At 44.3% G+C, this 20,491-nt stretch overlaps 1 protein-coding gene across 8 annotated transcripts in view; it reads left to right on the top strand.

The window, feature by feature from the left end:
• The first annotated feature begins 351 nt into the window (after positions 1–351).
• Ago2 (argonaute RISC catalytic component 2) overlaps positions 352–20,491 on the top strand; it is a 66,682-nt gene continuing 46,542 nt past the window's right edge. The window contains exons 1-4 of one of the 8 annotated variants that reach the window (XM_005398054.2): positions 1,753–1,789; positions 2,223–2,295; positions 8,143–8,338; positions 16,462–16,582. In XM_005398054.2, the coding sequence (XP_005398111.1) occupies positions 2,247–2,295; positions 8,143–8,338; positions 16,462–16,582 (366 nt within the window). In that variant the 5' untranslated portion in view covers positions 1,753–1,789; positions 2,223–2,246. Of the gene's footprint in view, positions 451–1,049; positions 1,167–1,722; positions 1,790–2,222; positions 2,296–4,280; positions 4,351–8,142; positions 8,339–16,461; positions 16,583–20,491 lie in introns of those variants that run through there. The other 7 variants (XM_005398058.2, XM_013521313.1, XM_013521314.1 and 4 more) reach the window with 7 other exon arrangements.

Genomic DNA, 20,491 nt, shown 5'->3' with positions numbered 1-20,491 from the left:
GAAATGAAAGCTTTGGATAGTCATATTCTGCTTGCGTGTCTCGTATGCTTACTGCACAGGACTCCGGTGCTTGCCAAAGGATGCTTGCTTTTCCTCTCAGGTCCCAGTAGAGACTCTGCCCTGGTACATGACTGTAGTTCCCCTGGCCTCAAGCTGGCAGCCTGTGGGCATGTGTTGGCTTTGCATCCACATGCTGCGGACACTGCATTGAGGTCGCATGTCAGTCAGCCTTGTCAGGTTGCCTGATTTCTCATTCCTGGCCCCAGCCCTGGGTGATGAGCAGATGCAGAAGCCTGGTTGTCATGGCAGCTGGTAAATTGTGAGCTAAGCACACATCGGCGCAGCCATGGAGACAGCAGAGTTCCTGCTGGGTCTGCAGGGTACAAGCCTGTAGTCAGAGCTGTTCACACCTGGGGACTCAGCAGGTGACATGGGCCCCAGGTGCTGCTGGTGGGAGAATAGCAGGCTTTGCCTATCCCTCAACAACTGCAACGAGGGCAGGTTTAAATGACATTCTCAGAGCTGAGACACCATCTTCAGTGGTTAAGCCTGAGGCCATCGTGTTCCTGAGAGCAAGTAGTTCTCAAATATGTGGTTTGTGACCCCACTGTCATCCTGCTAATGCTTGTGAGGGTCCCTTTTCCCAAATAATGGTTTTAAGGAGCAAAACAAAATACATAGGGTGACAGTTGATGCAGTTATATTGAACTATGGTTATCAAAATGCCAAATCAAATGTGTGGCAGGTTAGTAAATGAGTTCTTCATCACAGTGAATTACAAGACTACCCTGTGATACGAAGTATTCTTTTTTTTTTTTTATTTTAAAGATAAAAGGGGGGAAACATTAACAGACATACAACATTTTACAACATATCACAAGCACAGTACAGACAATACAGAGTTACAAACAAAGTGGTAGGGAATTAACAATGGTTGTTGTATTACATACTGATATCTTCAAAGTGGCTTCTCATGAAAACAGATATAGACATGCAATACTGGTCAACCGAAGACTCACTGACAGTTTCTTTCAGCATAGAAATAGAAGACAGAAGAACAACCATGTTAACCATCCTGTATATACATAGATACGAAGTATTCTTTGCAGCATTGGTAAAGACCGTTGTGTGACGTGGGACAGTCATGCCTTCTGTTGGGGTCCCAGGTACTGCTTGCTGGGCTTGTGGTGCCTTGTGCACCTTCCAAGTGGAAGGAAGTCCACCTGGAAAATCTTTTCCACCCTCATAGATCCAGTCTTGGGTGCAGGTAGAGAGGTAGAGATGGCCAGTTGGCTCCTCACCACTGAGGCACTCTGGTCAGGACTGGTGCTAGGGTAGAGAAGCCCAAGCACCTTTTCTAGTGATGGTCTCTTGGTGCCAGTGACTGCCGGCTAAATTTTGTATGTAGTGTTTGTCACTAGGGAGAGATAGCTCAAGAATCCACTTGTTTCTCAGAGGAGCACAGGACATGAAAAAAAGAAAGAAAAACTCTGAATCCCAGTGTGGATTAGAAGTGCAAGAGGTTGTAGGCTGGTGTGAGGTGGGCTGGAGGGAGCAAGGCTGAGAAGCAGGAAGCGGCATCTCCTTCCTGCTGGCCTAGCTTGTGCCCCATTGCAATCTACATGCCAGGAGCACCTGTGGTATGTGCAGGGCTGTGTGCCTTTCTGAGCTGGCTTGGTGCCAGGGGCAGGGCCAGACTCAGATCAACTAGTCAGTGAGGCAATTAGCCTGGAGGTTGGGAAGCTTCAGGCCAGAGGCCGGAGGCCGGAGGCTGGCCAGGAGGGCAGAGGTATGTCTGGAGGTTTGTTTGCAACAGTGTGTGGAAGGGTGGGACAAGTGGCTCAGCATGTGGGAAGGGTGGGAGGGCATCCTCTGAACACTCTGGTGCAGGTCCTGGCTCTTCTTTTGGGGTTTAGATGCAGATGCTGGTACAAGGGGCCTCCCACACAGGGCTTTGGCACAGCATGAACATTTGGAAGGCCTTCTTATAGCATTAACAGGAGACTCTGTGAGTAATGCAGTCAGTAAAAGAGAGTTTTGCTTAACATTTTATTCACATAATGTAGCGTTAAAGAAAAGAAGGAGGGCATAAAAATGCCTCATTCCAGCCAGCACTTATACACATAATTATATATGTGTGTCTAGAAGGGGACAGGTTTTACAGGGTTCACCTCAGAATGGCACTTTGGGTAGTTTTTATTTCCTTTGTATTTTTTCTCTAGTTCCTGTGATAAGTTTCATCAGGGATGAAGAAACTATTACACATGACAGTAGTCTGTCATGTCTCCACCACAGGTGAGAAACGACCTTTTGCTGAGTGCTTTCTGAGTTGGGAGCAGCAGCACAGCGTGGCCCAGCTACCTTGCTGAGAGGGATTTGGAGCCAGCCCTGAGCTGCTTCCTGCAGCAGGCCATTATAGTATAGTAGGGTCTATTACAGTAAGCAGGCCCCACCCACTTCTTGAGTGCACACTGGGACCCTGGTGATGTAGGGTGGGTAGGAGGGTGGGAAGTCGGGGCTGGAGGTCCACCCTGCACTGCGTCCTGCTCCAATGGGGAGTGAGTTGCCACAGGAAGCAGTTGTTCTGCACTCACCTCTGTGCTGGTCCATGCAGCAAGCAGTCTCACATGTCTAGCCTGGGCCACCCAGTTCCCAGTGGGGAGAGAGTTGGTATGGGTTTAATTTGTGCCTGCATGCACCTGGCCATTCATTTCTGTTAGTGTCAGGGTGTCTTTTCCAAAGTGGGGCCTGAGTAATTCGTTGTGCTTAAACCAGAAAGTTCTCCAGGGTAGGCCCAGCCTTGGCCTTGCTGCAACCTACCTGTGCAAACTAAAGGGATGTGGGGACACATGCTGGTTTGTCTGCTCCCCTGGTGCTGGTCAGCTGTGAGGTGGGCAAATGTGGCCCTTGTAGTGCCAGTGGCTGGCTGTGCTGGGGGACCTGGGGAATCCAAAAGTGGCCCAGCCATATGTCCACATGAAGTATGCCCTTGAAACCTGGCAGCTGCATGGGTCCTAATGCCCCGACAGCATTCATGTCTGTCCTCAGTCATCCTAACCTGAACTGATATGAGTCCCCACTCCTAGATAGCATTTTCTGCAGGGTCATTGCTGGGAGGGCTGTCCCTCCCACTCTACCCTGGTCTGTGACTACCTGAGACCCTAAGAAACTTTCTCTGCCCTTGTCCCATACCTGGGAGGGTGAGCTGGGAATGAGAGACCCCCATGGCCAGGGTGTTGCCCCTTGGGTGCAGATGTCACACTCTGCTCTGTGACCCTCCTCTGAGAAACTGGTGACATCACAGGACCCTCTGGGATTTCCTGTCTTGGGGTGACTCACTCTCAGGGCACCTCACTTGGCATTTGCTACAAACACTGAAACTTTCAGTTGCCTCAACCCTTTTACTCATACAGGAAGTCAATTACTCATTTTCTGCATTTCCCTTTCACTGGTTGAATGTGACTCTAAAAGTGGAATCTTACAACACATGTGCTGAGTGATTAGCAAGTAAGCAAACATTGAAAACCTACTTGGCCCTGACACTGTGCCGGATGGTCGGCCTTGGGGCTCCCCCTGCTTGGAGGCTCACTAATGAGGACTCCTCAACCAAGGGATCTGTTGTTAAAAGGCCAAGGGGTGACAGTGCCTCTCCTTCAGGCCCCTGAGGTCTGTTCCAGCTTAGGATCCAGGGAATCCTGAATGAGAAAGAAGGATTTGTTTTCCTGTTCTCAAGCAGTTCTAGAAACAAAACAGAAACAACCAGAAATCACTTGAAACAAGTATAGCCTGGACATGTTGGCACACACTACTTGAAGGCTGAGGCCCGAGCATCACAAGTTTGAGTCTAGCCAGACAACTTAGTAATACCTTGTCTCAAAATTTAAAAAAATATAAAAAGGAGCTGAGGATGTAGAGTGGTAGAGTCCCCCTGGGTTTTATCTTAAGTACTGGGAGGAAAAAACACCAGCTAGGTGATGAGTTGCCAGCTGAGAAGAGTGTCTGTGTACTGGCTGTGGTTGGGGAGGAAGTGGGGTATCTGAGTGTCTTAAAAGATGGAGAAGTTGGGATGTCTGCCAAGCTGGGCAGTCTGGCCATAGCTTGGAATCCAGTGGCGTCTTAGTCGGAGAGTGGGAACCCAAGCCCAGTGGAACAGGCAGCACCTCAGTAGTGTCTCTTTGGCAAAGCCTACCCAGATGTTGTCTTTCCCTGGCATATTTCCTCAGCTCTCATTTGTTCAACAGAGTGAATGCACTTCTACCTGCAATAAGATGAACTCTTCAGACCATATACGTCAGATGTGACACATACGTGTGTACCTGCACTTCTCTGCAGTGGATGAGTATGTAATGAGTATGTCATGCATCTCTCCTGCTGGTCTGTTTCCTTTGTGACATGGTATTTTCCTGTCAAGGCCACTACACCTGTGCAAAGGGCTCTTCTCTACTGGAACCCTCAACCTTTCACGGGGATTCCGTGCTTTGTGTCCTTTTGCAGTGACTTCTCTCCCTAAGAGTTTGGCTTAGATCTTCTCCCTTGTTTTGGCAGCTTACACCTGGGACTCCCTGAGAAGGATAAAAATAGGTCTGAGGTCTCCCAGGGCCTGCAGAGTTTCAGTCATTCAGCCCGAGCTCCCTTCCCTATGGGAAGGGAGGAGGGGCCCAGTCTTTGTGCTTGGAAAACTTCAGTGCCTTTACTGTGTGATTTTCTAATCCCTATCCCTTCTGGTGAAGGGTCATTCAGCATTTTCATTATTCCTGGAAACAAGGAAGAAACACCCTGTGCACCTGCATATTTCATGAACATATTACCTCACATTTTCCATTGCTTTTGTTAATTCAGGTTAGTAACCAAAGCTAGTGACAGTTTCTTGATTCCCACAGCAAATGTTCTAGAAGAAGGGCTTGGGGTGAAGTGGGGCTTTTCTGGAGAAATAAGGTCAACCTGAGCAATGAACCCATGCTGAGTCTGTGCTTCTAATCAGGTTCAAGTAACACAGAGGCCCTTCCACTGTTGCTGATGGGCCATGAGGAGTCTGGGCTAGAGCTGGTGGCTCAGCTCTGTGTTCCAGCACAAGGTCTCCCTCTGTCACAGCCTTGGACCCTTCACTTTCAGTGGGGACCCAGTTGCTCTGTGTTGGTGGGGCTTGGAACTGAAAGTGCCTAATCCAACATGGTAGTGCTCTTCCTCATGGAAAATGCCCTTCCTGAAATGCTAGGTATTTCTTTTTTTTTTTTTGTACCAGGAATCAAACTCACAACCTTGCGCTTGCCAGGCAGGTGCTTGGGCCACTGAGCTATATCCTCGCCCTCTTTCCTGAAATGAACTATGGCTTTGTGGTGCCTGGGTATTTCTTAGGATATAATCTGAGGTCATTTCTACTTCTTTCCCTTTTCTTTCTTTGTTTTGAGACAAAGTCACTCTGTGTGGTTTAGACTGGCCTTGAATTTGCTAAGTTGCCCTGGTTGGGTGTGAATTTTTGATCCTTACACAGGAGCTTCAAATATTGGGATTACAAGCATGTCCCACCACCCCCAACACGTTGATTCTCCATGAGCTTTGTGTGCTGGGAAGATGGAGACTGCCAGGGCCAGGCATGTGTGTCTATTGCTGTGCTCTTTGTTTAGTCTGCCTTGGTCCTCAAGGAGGGATGCATTGACCAGTCAATCTGGACAGTGACGTCTACCTCTTCCATTGTCGGGGCCTGGTTGAAAAGGATCTTGTGTGGCCTGCTGAGCAAACAGTGTAAACTTGGCTGCCAGATAATTGGCTGGCAGAAGAGATGCAGGCTGCTTGAACAGTTTGTCTGTGCACCCTCAGTCCTTGGCATAGCCCCTGCATGGATAGGGATGGTATACATGATGCAAGCTGTTGGTGGGACAGGGTTTAAAAATTTGTAAATAGCCCAGGCATGGTGGTACACGCCTGTAATCCCAGCACTTGTGAGGCTGAGGCAGGAGGATCATCACAAGTTCCAGGCCAGCCTGGGCTACGTAGAGAGTTCAAAGCCAGCCTGACTCTCATAGTGAGACCCTGTCTCAAAAATCAAACAAACAAATCTGTAAATATGTCTCCTGCCAAGTCCTGCTAACGTGGTGGAGAGGCCTGAAGGCCTCCAGGCAGTGTGGCTCCATGGTGTTTATAACCTTTGAAGCCTGAGTTTTCCCATAGAAACAAACAAAAAGTCAAAGAATGCTGTTTTTCTCTCAGTCAGAAATATAGTAAGAACAGCTCATTCATACTATTTTTAGTAGAAGAGTTGTTTCCAGTGAATATCAATAAGTATGTCAGATTTTTTTTTTTAAATGATACTAGGGATTGAACCCAGGGCCTTCACACTCAGCAACATCCCCTACCCTTTTTTTTGTTATCTTAGTGAGACAGGGTCTCACTAAGTTGCCTGGTAGGGCCTCAGCCTTCTAGAATGCTGGGATTATAGGCATGTACCACCGTGCCTATGTGCAATTTTTTTAGAAATTAGTTTTTGAAAAAAAGGCATTTCATCGAAAATTGAAAGTAGTCAGTTATTGAGCAAGCAATGTTTTAAGTCCACAGTTCAAATTCTATTCCTGTTGAGTTCCTATAAATTTGAGTTGGTGTGAGTAACGTTTCTTTCCAGTGCTTAGCACAAAACATTTCCTGAGTGAATGGACAGTTGACATAGCAGAGAACGAAGATACCATCTTAAGGATTTTGACTTCTCATCACAGACCCCTTGGCATCGTCCCCCTTGCTGTGCCCACACTGCCCATCTCTCTATTCCTTATGAGGATGACAGAAGGTACCTGGAGGTGATGGCCTGGGGGTCACTCTAAGAGCCTCTGAGGTCAGCCCATGGGTTAGCTTTGAGAAGGGTTTTCTGAGGGAATGAGGTTTCCTCCATTGCAGAGAAGCTGGTGTTGAGCTGTGGCTTCCAAGACCCTAGAGTGCCTAGGTATTTGAGTGCCCGTCACACTCCCAGGGTGGGGGCCAGGTGTGGCAGGGTCTGTGTGAACATTGATGTCAGGGATTCTTGACTTGGGACATTGTACGCATCTTTCTTCATGACTTTGGTCATTGGGGACATTTTGTGGGTGACTTTGGGTCGGAACTTGTCTGAACTTCTGCTTCTTCAGATATTGATAAAGAGTTTATCAAAGTTCCCTAGGCCCTAACTGTGCCCTCTTAAGACCTTGAGAGACACAGCAGATAAAATGACAGCACAGTGTAGCAGAGTTGCGCGGGGAATGGGATAGAGTGGCGGAGCTGGGTGGGAGACAGGGAGTGCAGTCCTGCTGGCTGCTGATGCCTGAGATAGGCCTAAAAGGGGACATTGCCTCTGTTCAGCCCTGCTGGGGACTCCTTGGGGCATGGAATGGCAACCAGATTGTGAGGACTGGGGAGTGCCTGAGTGTGTGGGATGTGTTCCAGGGAGCCATGGAGATGTGTGAAGCAGCAAATGATACTCTGGCTGTAGGCCAGTGGATAGAGGGTGTAGGAAAATGGAGACTCCCACCCAAGCCTGCTTCAAAGCTCTGTGATGGGCTCTGCAAGATAAGTGGGGCCCTGTGCTAAGCCAGGCGAGAGTCGAAGAGGGAACAGTGTCGTGAGGAATATGAATGCAGCAAGGCGGTCAGAGACAGAGGTCCCCACACTGTCTTTACAAATAGAGGTTGGAGCTTGGGACAGAAATGCAACTGGGTACAGAGTTCAAACTTGCCTTGAGCCTCTGGTGAGAAACTTGGAGAGTTGAGCTGAGGACTGACCTGTGCAGTATTCCAAGGATCAGAGCAGAGTGAGGAGAGGACGCAGGAGGGGTTTGGGAAAGAAGGCTATGGCATAGTGTCCCATGCCACCAAGCCTCCAGAGATTCAGACAGAGGAAGATTCTCCAGATTACCCAGGGGCACACTGCAGAGGTCCCTTGAGCCTGGCAGTCAGGAGTCTCTGTGTTGGGGTGAATATGCATAGGAGTGGGGTGCAGCCTCAGTCTGTCGTGCTGGGTGTGCACCTCAGTGTTCTGTGAACCTATGTGAACAAAAGGGGAGGGAGAGCCTGAGAGAAGATGAGCGTGGAAGACCGGAGGAGTGGGAGGCCTGGTCCGAGGGGAGTGGGAAGAAGTCCACCCGTTGTCACTATAATAGGCACTATCCCTGTTGTTTTCCAGTGCTTGCGCCTCCTGCGCCACCACCACCCCCTATCCAAGGGTATGCCTTCAAGCCTCCACCACGGCCGGACTTTGGGACCTCTGGGAGAACAATCAAACTACAGGCCAACTTTTTTGAAATGGACATCCCCAAAATTGACATCTACCACTATGAATTGGATATCAAGCCTGAGAAGTGCCCAAGGAGGGTTAACAGGTAAAGTGGTCTTCTGTGTTGATCCCAACAGGTTAGGGTTGGTGGACTGCAGAGTGCATTGTTCTGACTTTTTCCGTAAACTTTCCGTGCATTTTTGAAAAGTTTTTGTATTGAGATATAATTTCAGCACGGTGAAACACACATCACAGATGTACAGTTTGATGGGTTTTTTGTGTTTGTGTGTTGAGACAGGGTCTCAGTATGTAGTGCAGGCTGGCCTTGAACTCGCTGATGTAGCCTCAGCCCCCCGAGAGCTGGGATTTCAGGTGTGCGCCATAACACCGGCAGTTCAATGAGTTTTGGTGTGTGTACCCATCACTTTCTCCACCGGTCTCCCTGTCCTAAAGTCACTCTGGATTCTGATTTCTATTATCATAGGTTATTTTCCTTTTGATAGAAATGATTTACCTGTATCACTCTTTGTATTGCAGTTTATTTATTTATTTATTTTTCTTTCGGAGATGAGGTCTCACTATGTAGTTTAGGCTAGGCTCAAACTTGCTGCAATCGTCCTGCCTCAGCCTCACGAGTGCTGGAATTACAGGTGTGCACCACCACGCTCCAGTAACAGCACATTATTATTTTACAAAGGAATATTTCATTGTATGTTTCATAATTCACCTTTTCATATCCCTTTTAGAACCTTAGGGATCTGGACTTTGTCCATTTGAAGAAAGTTGCTGTGGATATTCTTGTTCATGCACGTTTTGGACACCTGTTTGCACTCCTCTTAGTTACATGCCTGGGGGTAGAACTACCAGGTTTGGGTTAGGCAGCTTCCACTGGCATGAATCTGTACAGGAATTTGCCAAAGTTTGTGTATCATTTTTACTTCTGTCAACGGTCTTGAGAGTTCTGTTTGCTCCACATCCCTGTCAGCATTTGATAGGGTCTCCTGTTTTGATGTTGGCTGCTTTGGTGGGTATATAATTGTCTCCTGTGGTGTTTTTAATTTCTATTTCTCTGATTGATAAACTGGTCACCTTTTCATGATTACATTCATCATGGGGAATATGTACATCTGCATAGCACATCTTGTTTTTGTTTTGTCCCCTTTCCCTCCTTCCCCTCCTCTTGCTCCAGCTATTCTTCTCCTCCACGTTTACGAAAGCTCTATTTTAATTTTATTTTCCAGGAGCAGAGGGAGTGACTGCTAACAAGTATGGATCTAGTCTTTTGGGAACGATTAAAAATGCTTAACTTAGATTGTGATGATTCTGGTGATGGTTGCAAGACTGAATATACTAAATTATTGAATTATACACTCTTCTTTTTTTTTTTTTTTGAGCTAGGGCCTCACTATGCAGTTCAGGCTGGCCTTGAGCTCACTTTTTAGCCCAGGCTGGTCTCGAACTCGCAATGATCCTCCTGCCTCAGCCTCCCAAGTGCTGGGATTACAGGTGTGCACCACCACGGCCACGTGAATTATACACCTTTAATCAGTGAATTTTATGCTTACATCATCAGTTTTAAATCTTCTTTTGTAACACATTTAAAGCAGTACGTTTCCTTCTAAGCCTGGTCTCAGCTGTAAACCACAAATTTCAATATACTGCGTAGTATCTTAGCTTTTAGTTAAATGTTTATTCATCTTCCTCATGCTTTAACCTATAGGTTTGTAGAAATGTTCTATTCCATTTCTGTGTGGGGATTTTTAAAATTAACCAGTTCTCATTGACATCTAATTTAATTCTTTATGGTCAGAGTTTATATTCATAAGATTTCAGTCATTTGAAACAGTGGAGCTTGAGTTATAGTTTAGCATGTGATTTATCTTGGTAAACATCACATGTGCACAGGAGAAGATTGTCTGTTCCAGAGTTGTTCAGCCTGGAGGTCTATGACTATTAGGGTAGTTGGTGGAAATGAATCGAATTCTTCACAGATTTAAAAAAAATTTTTTGTTCCACATGGTGGCGCATGCCTGTAATCACAGCACTTGGGAGACTGAGGCAGGAGAATCATCATAAGTTCAAGAGCACCTTGTGCCACATAGTGAGTTCAAGATCAGACTGGACTACATATTGAGATCCTGCCTCAAAAAAACCTAAGTAAATAAATTAATTAATTTTAAAAAATAAAAAAATTTTGCACCAAATATAATGTGGATTTGTTTATCTCTCTATTGAGTATTTGCTGTTTTGCATTTTGTTTGTTTTTTTGGTTTTTTGGTGCATACTTTAAAAATTTTTTTTTAAAAATGTTTTTTTAGTGCACATTTGCAGTATATAACAATTACATTCGTATTGCATTCATTGTGAGGAGTTGGTACATGTATACAACACATCTTAATTCTTTTTATGCCCCCTTCTCTTCCCACTCCTCCCTCATGGTTTTTTTTTTGGGGGGGTGGTTTTCCGGTACTGGGAATCGAACTCACAACCTTGCACTTCCCAGGCAGGCACTATGCCGCTGAGCTAAATCCCCAGCCCCTCCTTCATGTTTTATGTATTGTGAAGATTTGTTAACATCTGTGATTCTTGTATCTTAATGACAAATTAACCCTTCATTATTAGGAAATGTTCCTCATTTTGTGTTGTTTTTTGAGACAAGGTCTTGCTATGTAGTTCAGGCTGCCTTGACCTCAGTACATAGCCCATGCTGGCCCCAAACTCGCAGGAATCTTCATGTCTCAGCCTTCCAAGTGCTGAGATTACAGGTGTGCACCACCATGCCTGACGATAATTCTTATTTAAAAGAGGTTTTCTTTGATTATTAATGTAGCCTCCTGAGCATTCTTATCCTTTTTGTTTTATATATCTTTTCCCAAAGAAAGATGATTAGACTTTTAACCCACATGTATATATCTGTACTCTGGTGCATCTTGTAAAGACATAGTGTAATGGAGTCTTGCTTTTTTCCCCCAATTTCTGCATTTTCAGTGGAGTTCATGTAAATTTAATATACATAATTATCAGTGGTTCCATGTAAGGCTTGTATCTTGCTATTTTAAAATTTTTGTATTTCTTGGAGGGATGCTGGGGATTGCACTCCGTCTAAGTATGCTAAGCTGGTGCTCCACCAGTGAGCTATACTTCTATCCCTCTGTACCTATTTTCTTGTTACTCTTTTTTTCTTTTGGAGTCATCATTTTTTTCTGAACTGAAATTTATATTCCCACACAGTTCAGGAGCTGAAGTCCAAGATCAAGGTGTCCCCAGTTGGTTCTTAGGGATACTTTTCTCCTTGGCTTGCAGACCCTTTGTGGCCCTTTTTCTGTGGACCCTCATCCCTGGCATCTGGAAAATGGTTTTTAGTATGCTGTTTCCTGTGTTGACTTTTAACATTCCCTCTTTTTGCTTTAGATGTCAGTTTTTTAAAAAACTTAGCATAGTCTACTTGACTTTAATGTTATAAAATATAAGAATAAAGTGATACCATAGTTCCATTCCCCTTGTCCTCCTTACACTCATTATATATTTTACTTATACCTATGTTATAGCCTCCATAGTACAATGCTGTTATTGCTAAACAATTAAGAAAAGAAAATTATTATATTTATACACACATTAACCGTGTCAAGTGGTCATCATTTCTTCCTGTTGGCCAGTGTATTTCATCTGGCAGCATTTCCCTGTAGCATGGCCTTTCTTTTTGTGTAAATCTGCCAGTGATCAGTTCTGCCATGATTTTTTTTAAAGTGCTCAGATGTGTTTATTTCATCCTTATTTTTAAAAGCAATTTTTCACTTGCTACAGGTTTATTTTTCCTCATAGTGTTCAGCCAGGGCCTTGTGTGTGCTAGGCAAGTGCTATACCACTAAGCTGTATCACTAGCTCTGGGTACAAAATTCTGATTGGCACTTTTTTCCCAGCACCTTATTAATGTCATTATATTATTTTAAACTCTGAGCCTTGCACATGCTAGACAAGTGCTCTTCCTCCAAGCTACTGCCCTAGCCCTTGTTGCATTCTTTTAACTGCCATGGTTTTTGACAAAATGTCAGTCGAAATTCTTAGAGTAGTTTCCCTGTATGTAAATTTGTGGAGATTTTGTTTTTGGTGGTCCTGGGGATTGAACCCAGGGCTATTGCATTGAACCAGATCCCCAGCCCTTTTTATATTTTATTTTGAGACAGCCTCACTGAATTGCTCTTGGATTTGTAATCCTTCTATCTCAGTCTCCCAGGCTACTGAGATTGCAAGCCTGTACTTACATTTTTTTTTTCTTTTTTTTTAATTTTGCTTTGGGCTGCGTGGGGTGTGTGGCCCAGTGGTACAGCACAAGGCCCTGGGTTTAATTTCTGGTACCAATAGAGAAAAGTGGGGAGGGGGATAAAATGTTGCTTTCTTGCTGCCCAAGTGTAGCTTTCTTTATATTTTTTCTTCTTGGGGTTTGTTGTCTCTTACATCTATATGTTGTTGTTTTTTTGCTTTTGTCTTTTTGAGACAGTGTCTTGCTCTACAGTTCAGGTTGGCCTTGAGCTCCCTTTGTAGCACAGGCTGGTCTTGAGCTTGCAGTGATCCTCCTGCCTCAGCCTCCCGAGTGTTGGGGTTATATGTTGTTGTTGTTGTCCATGAAACATTCTTTAAAAATGAGACAAGAAGGAAAAAAATGGAAATGAAGCTTTTGTAAATGGAGAGAGGAGGGAGAATTGAAGGGAGGGTACAGGAATGGGAAAAAAAATAAAAATACATAATTTGGAAAACAAAAAAAACCAAGAAAAAACCAGAAATATTTCTTCAGATCTTTTCTTTTTCTCCTGCCCCATTTTCTCATCCTTGGAGTTGCCAGTACGTGCATGTTAGACCATTTGATAGTGACTTAAGTCAGTGAGGCTATGATTTAAAAAAAGAAAAAAGAAAAACAAAATCCTCTCCTACTTTTAGTTGGGATAATTTGGTGCTTTGTCTTCAAGATCACTTTGGCCACCTTCTGTAGTATTCATTCTGCTCTTGAGCTGTGCAATTTGTCATTTAGATGTTGTATTTCTGAGTTCTAGATTTTGCATTTGGTTCTGTCTCATAATGTACATTCTGATGATATTCCTCATCCATTCACTAATTATTTCTATCTTTTTCTTGATGACCTTGAATGTGTTTATATCAATAACATTTATTGTAGTAGTGCACATTTGTTGGGTACAGTTTGTGGGTCCCTTGTGTTGATCAACTTTATCTCAGATTACCTGTCATGTCTTCTGGCTTAGTCACACACACGCACTAAATTTTATTTGCTAAATGTTATGCACAGTATGTTGAGGAAAACTACTTGTTGTTTCTTCTGGGGCCCTGTCCTAGAAATTCCTGCCTCTTCTGCAGCTCTGATTTCTGGCTCCTGTCCTTGCTGGACAGACTGCAGCACTCCAGGGTGATGTGGGGCTTAACTTAGGTAGTACATGTCCCTCTTTAACCACCATCCTAGGCTGCCTATTTTTAATGTCAAAAACAGTTGTCTCCTATTTTCTCCTCTTTTATAGATGTTTAGGGTAGGAGGCTTGAGTCTAAAACCAGTTGCCACGTGGGCTGCAAAAGTTGGTGTATTATGGATAAAGGACTCTCGCTTGCAGTGCTTTTTCCTTATCCCAACCTTTGTAAGTGGGGGCAGGGAGTCTGAGGACTCAGTTTCTTTACCTGTAAAACTAAACAGATTCAAAGTGTCCAGAGCACATTGAGCGTTCTGTGAGGTCCTTTAAATTTATGCTCCTTGAAAACTGGGTCTGTGAACAGACATGGTGGGCACAGCTGGTGACATGGTCACTTCCCTGAGGATCTTTCTCCATCTGCCATTCTACCACGGGCTTTGTGACTCCGCATACCTGGGCTTGTGGGTTTGTTGTTTAGTTTCTCTGGATGGAAGTCTGTAGGACTTGTTTGGGTGTGCTTTTGGAACTGGCACTAAGGCAGGAAAAGGCCTGCACAGTTTGGGGGCCTTGGCTGGATACTGTGGCACCTTCTTTTCTAGAAGTAGATGAGGCTCTGTGTCTGGCGCCAGTGGAAGGAAGACTGATATTGGTTAGCATGTGGCCTTTATAGCTGTCACCATCTCTGTTGTCGTTAGACCTGTAAGTTTTGAAATTACCACCTAGAAACTGCCTCAGCTCTCGAGGGCAGCAAGTAGCAGAGGTGGAGCTGCCTGTCTTTGTGATGGCCAGCACCATAGACTGAGACATCCTGAGAGCTGTTGCCTCATTAAATGTGTGAACCTTTACAATTCTTCTTCACTTTACTACTGAGGTGCAATCTCAAAATTATAATTGTTCAAAGCAGTGTAGAAAATGCTGCAAGTAGTGATTTGTACAGCAAAACCCATGTACCAGCACCTCAGCCCCCTCCCTCCCTCCTGCAGCTGACCAGCATCCCCTGGGTGCAGCTTAGTTACTTTTCTCTTGTTGCTGAGACAAAGTACCCAAGCACAAAATTAAGGAAGGAAAGTTTTATTTTCAATCCATAATCAGCTGGGTCCAAGGCAGGATGGCATGGTGAGGGTTATGTTCATGGCAGTGGAAGACAGCAAAGGCCAGGAGAGCAAAAGTGGGTTACGGACAAGCCTCTTTCCCTCCCTTACATTGTAAGCAGGCTACCTTCCCTAGGGTGGGTATAGCACTTATACCATCTCTGGTACAGGCTTAGGATGTTTGCAAAGTGAGGACTCTGGTCCCCTGCTGAGTCATTTAGTTAAACTTCTCAACTTGACACAATGAATCAATCATTACAACATCCTTGAGCTTAAACAGTCCTGCAGGACGTGCCTTCTACACTCTAGGATGTAGAGCTGCTGAGTTACTTAGTTAAGCTTCTAAACTTCTGAAGTTGGTACAATATATCTATCAGTCGTTACAGAGCTATATCACCAGTGTGTATACACCGCTTTTCTTTCCTTTTTTAGGCAGGGTCTCACTAAGTTACCCAGGCTAGGCTTGAATTTGCCTCAACTTCCCATTATAGGAATGTGCCACCATACCCAGCTCCTGATCACAGTTTTTAAAAGAAAGAATGAATTCTCTGGCAAGTGTGTGGGAGTTGGCCATGCTATGAAAGATAGGATCTTTGTTGTAGAACTGGGCAGTTGGGTCACCATTCCAACCTAATGTTTAAGCATCCTATTAGTGTTATGTCTTCCACAACATAATAGCACATTCTCTTCCATGGAAATGGGCCACTGAGGCATGAGGGCAGTGTGTGGGTCTTAGGAGTGCTCTCTTAGCAGCATATGTCCAGGTGTCTGGCAGGGCTATCTGCTAGCCATGTGGCAGAGACAACTTATGGCCCACTGAGGTGATACCTAGCAGTCAAAACTGACCAATCCCTTCACTCATCTAGTCCATGCCTACTCTGCTTGGTGCTCGGGATGAGTTGCCCAGACCCCCTGTCCCAGACCACAAAATGGTGCCTGAGTGGGGTCATGCCCAGAGCTGAATCAGTGTTGACAGATGCTCCATGTGCCATGGGGTGGGTTATATGCTTTCTTTCAACACTGGGTAGCCAAATACCCTACGTAGGTTGATGAAAAGTGTGCCTAGGCTGGATTGGACTAGGAATCAAGTTCCTTCATTTTGGAGCCACAGCAGAAGGGGCAGCGACACCCAGGGCATATTGTAGTGATCCCAGGAACACCACAGGCCAAGCCAGTCTCACACAAGGTCCAGCTGAGCCTAGCCCGTGTGCCAGTGGGGCAGGGAATGTGATAGATATGCATGGGAGGCCTTGCAAAGTCCTGACAGAAAAGCAACTAACTTAACCGTCTATAATATTCCCCCCCTCTGAAGAGGTACCCCTAACTGCCATGAGCGGGGAAGGGACAAAAACCCGGACAAAGACCATTCTGGCTACTTCCGGCTGAAGAGGTCGTTTAATTAGAATTTTGGAATGAAGCTTCCATCACTGGCCCACTTTAGTGCCTCCTGGAGCCTTGGAAGTTGTAGAAGTACCTGTTGTCTGTTGCACGTAGCATGTTAGGAAGTTTTCCAGTGTGAAGACACATAAATACACTGTGTTACACTGTGGTTCTAGGTTGATTTGTTATGGAAGAGTCAAAAGTCACATCACAAAAAGGAAATTCAGGTCTTATAATTTTGCTTAAAACTAGTGTCAGAAAAAATGCCATCCAAGTGTGCTTTGTCCCTGGTTTTACTGACTTTTTTTTTTTTTTTTTTTTTTGCCTGACTTCTATTTTTCTTGCAGGGAAATAGTGGAACATATGGTCCAGCACTTTAAAACACAGATCTTTGGGGATCGGAAGCCAGTGTTTGATGGAAGGAAGAATCTTTACACGGCTATGCCCCTTCCAATTGGTAGAGATAAGGTAAGGCCACAGGTCAGATCAAGCTGAGTAGATTAAGATGAAACTCAGATGGATTGTAAAGTTAATTACTCCTCTTACCACATACTAAGTCCTTTCACCTAGGAGAAAGGGCAGTTTATTGGCTGTGTGGTTTATTTATACTGAGATCCATAAAAACTGCCTTAATGTGGGTTTGCAGTGAGAGCTGGTTCGATGCACATACCTCCAGAGTGTGTGCCACAGCCCACCTCATGAGGCTTGTAGGAGAGTGTGTTTGTTTGTGTGTCTTGCTGGCAGTAAAACAAAGTGAATATTCTGCTCCACCCAGTGATTCATCTGAAATCAGAGTGAGGAAAATTAGTGAACCCAGAGTAGTGCTTATGTTAAAATGTCATCTTTTGTTATTATCTTTATCCTTATCTTGTCTTTATTTAAAGTAATAAAACTTCTACTTAGAAATTCTCATTCTGTGGCACCATCTTTCAATGAATGTGCTTCTCTAGGGTGATGATAAGTAGAAAACCAGTTCAGAAAAAATCCTTCTACATATACAGTATGATCGAACAATGCTGTTTAAACAATGTTTAAATTTTAAAGAATGATTACAGTAAAAGACACATTACCATTAATCCCCTTCAACATATCCCACCATTTGGAACACACTTATTCCATCATTCTTGCCACTTGTAAAGCAGTTCTGGAAGTTTTCTTTTCTTTTTTAAAGAGTAGGAAAATTTAATGGGGAAAAGGATTGAGGAATAGGAATAGCTCCCGAGAGACAGGAGGGATCCCGAATCGATTGCCAACAAGTTCACTTCTCAAAGGAAGTTTTGTGGAGCAAAATCACAAGGTAGGTACAGTGTGGGAGAAAACTATGATTAAACAATAAAATTCCAAGTATAGTCACTTAGATAATATTAATCCAATGGTAGCAAGGGTATATGGGTGACATCATTAACCTTAGTCTTAGTCTTATCTTTAGTTTTAGTCTTAGTAGTCCTAGTGGGTGGGAGAGGATGGCCCACCCCTACTGAGATAAAGGTTAGGGTTAGTTGGTAAATCTCAAAAGAATGGTACCAATAATCTCAGGCTTTCATTTGTCCCCTAGGGAAGTACGTAAATCTGGCCATTGTGACTTTAATCTTCTTCAGATGCACCTCCAGCCACAGTTTTGATGTGTTCTCATCTTCTGCACTGACTCCCTCAAGGGCCTAGCCCTGTCTGACTGCCTATAATATGTCTACCTAACTTAACCGTCTATAATATTCCCCCCCTCTGAAGAGGTACCCCTAACTGCCATGAGCGGGGAAGGGACAAAAACCCGGACAAAGACCATTCTGGCTACTTCCGGCTGAAGAGGTCGTAGTTGTGATTAGCAGTCAGAGATATTCCACAGAGGGTCTATCTAACGGCTCTCAGTAGACACCAGGAGTTCTCTGGAAGAGACAAGGCCAAAGAAACAGTTCAGTATGGATGGGCTAATAATAAGACTAACAGTACTATTTTGAATACAACAAATATTTCCACCAGGAAGAGCCAGTAGTAGCCCCCCACAAAGAGGGTAAGGAGAAAGTCCATGGAATTTCAGCATCTGACATGGCATTACCTGTTGTTTAATATCTTGAAAAGCCATCGAGATATTAGCAGTAGGATCAGGATTGTACACACAACTAATTAACAGGTACCCCCTTGTGCTGCTGTTAGGATGTCTAATGCCAACCGATTTTGGAGGATGGCTTACCTTATTAATTTTACTTCTTCATTTAGGAGAAAGAGACCAGTCCAGGTATCATTTGTGGCCTATTAAGTATAGGTAGTCAGGGCCTTGATATGTTGCATGACATCCTTTAGAAAGGGCTAGAGATAGAGACCAAATGATTATACCAGTGAAACACTTGTAGACCATTGATGTTATAGATGGGGTAAGTTTGCAGGTTTGTCAATACTTTTGACACTCCTGCCTTGTAACCATGCAAATCCCAGTGTGCATTTCCCTATCCATCCAGTGGGTAGCCAGGGCCACAAATTGGTTCTGCAGGACCAGTGAGTGCCATTAGGGGCTTCCTGTCTAATTCCAGAGTGATTAAACCACTCTGTTTCAAACCAGTCTTCGACCTGTAAACACTGCCCAAGGAGTGTCCATCCCAAGGATTGAGTAGAGTTAGGTCAATGAGAATTGGAGTGATTTCTTCTTTCCCAGCGTAAGGGGGCCTTTCTACTAAATTATCTTATACTTAGTTGGAGTTAACCACATATAATCATCAGTACAAATATTGACTATCTGTCCTTCACTGAGTTGTAAAGCCCTTGTCAGAGCTATGAGTTCTGCTAGCTGGGTGCTAATCCCAGGGGCAAATGAGGAACTTTTAAGTGTCTAGTACAGAGTCACTACTGCATGCACTGCCTTTCTTGTCTTATTTTCCACAAAGGAACTGCCATCACAGAAGAGGGTCAAATTAGTAAGGTCCATGTCTAACAAGTTGTCTGTCTGCGTATGTATGGAAAATTACCTATTCACAGTCATGTATTTCAACCTCGGTTTCTTCTTTCTCTGGTAGGAAGGTGGCAGAGTTTAAGGAGCAGCATGTCTATATTTGAATGGCTGGTCCTTCTAGAAGTAGAGCCTGGTATTTTATTTAAGAATTCAGTTGTCTGATAGCCATAGGCTGCCTTTGGAAGAAAGAAGTCCTTCCACATTGATAGATAGATAGATAGATAGATAGATAGATAGATAGATAGATAGATCTTTGTTTAAAATCAGCTTGGATACCTCACATACCAGAAGAGATATGGCAGCCACAGCTGTCAGGTACACAGGCCATCCCTTTGCTACAATGTCTTAATTCACGACTTGGGAACCCTGAAGGTTGTTGACCAGATCCTTGATCCTGCATAAGCACTCCCAAAGCTATCCCCTGCTTTTCATCAGCATATAGATTGAAATGGTGTCCTCTGGGTAGGTTCAATGTTGGGATATTTAGAAGCACTTGTTTAAGCTTCTGGAATGCAGTTTAGGAATCAGGTTCCCAGGTTAAAATATGGATATCTGCCTTTTGGGCTTTCTTGATAAGCTGATAGAGGGGCTGTGGGGTCTCACCATATTCTGCTACTTAAAGGTGACAAAAGCCTGGAATTCCTAGGAATCCCCTTAGCTGTTTTAGGGTCTTGAGTTGCGGGAAGGAAAGTATTGGTTTAATTCTTTCTTCCTTCAGCCTCCAGTTTCCCTTAGGTATGGTAAGTCCCAAGTATTTCAAGACTGCAAGTTGTACCTTAGACCTAGAGACCTTATAAGCCCTATGTGCTTGAAAATTCAGCAGAACATAGGTGCCTTGGTGAGAGAGCTCTTCTGAGGGCCACGTAACAGTATATCATCTACATATGGCAGGACCATGACTTGGGAAAATTCAAAACACACAGGTTGTGGGAAGGCACTTCACCAAAAAGATGAGGACTATCTCTGAACCCTTGAGGAAGCACAGTCTTAAGTCAATTGAGAAGCCTGGTCATGAGGATTTTCAAAGGCAAAAAGAAACTGGGAATCTTTATGTAAAGGAATACAAAATAAAGCATCTTTTAAATCTAACACTGAAAACCAACTGGCATCTTCTGGGATCTGAGAAAGAAGAGTGTACAGCTTAGATACCACTGGGTGAATGGGCACTACTGCCTCATTTACCAATCTGTGGTCCTGTACCAACCTTCATTCTGCATTGGCTTTTTGAACTGCAAAGATTAGAGTGTTGCAAGGGCTGTTGCAATGTTTGAGTAGACCTTGTGCCCTTAAGTTATTGATTATAGGCAATAGACCTCTTTTAACTTCAGGCCTTAGAGGGTATTGTCTCCAATGAGAGTAAGTAGAGTCTTTGAGATGTATTTGTACTGGGGCAGCTCTTACTGCTTATCTACTTTACCTGTAGTTGCCCATACGTC

Source organism: Chinchilla lanigera, unplaced genomic scaffold (genome assembly GCF_000276665.1).
Source record: "Chinchilla lanigera isolate Chin_1 unplaced genomic scaffold, ChiLan1.0 scaffold00060, whole genome shotgun sequence".
NCBI classification, from domain to species: domain Eukaryota; kingdom Metazoa; phylum Chordata; class Mammalia; order Rodentia; family Chinchillidae; genus Chinchilla; species Chinchilla lanigera.
Note: the sequence above shows the minus strand (reverse complement) of the source record. Positions and strands in the feature narration are given on the sequence as shown.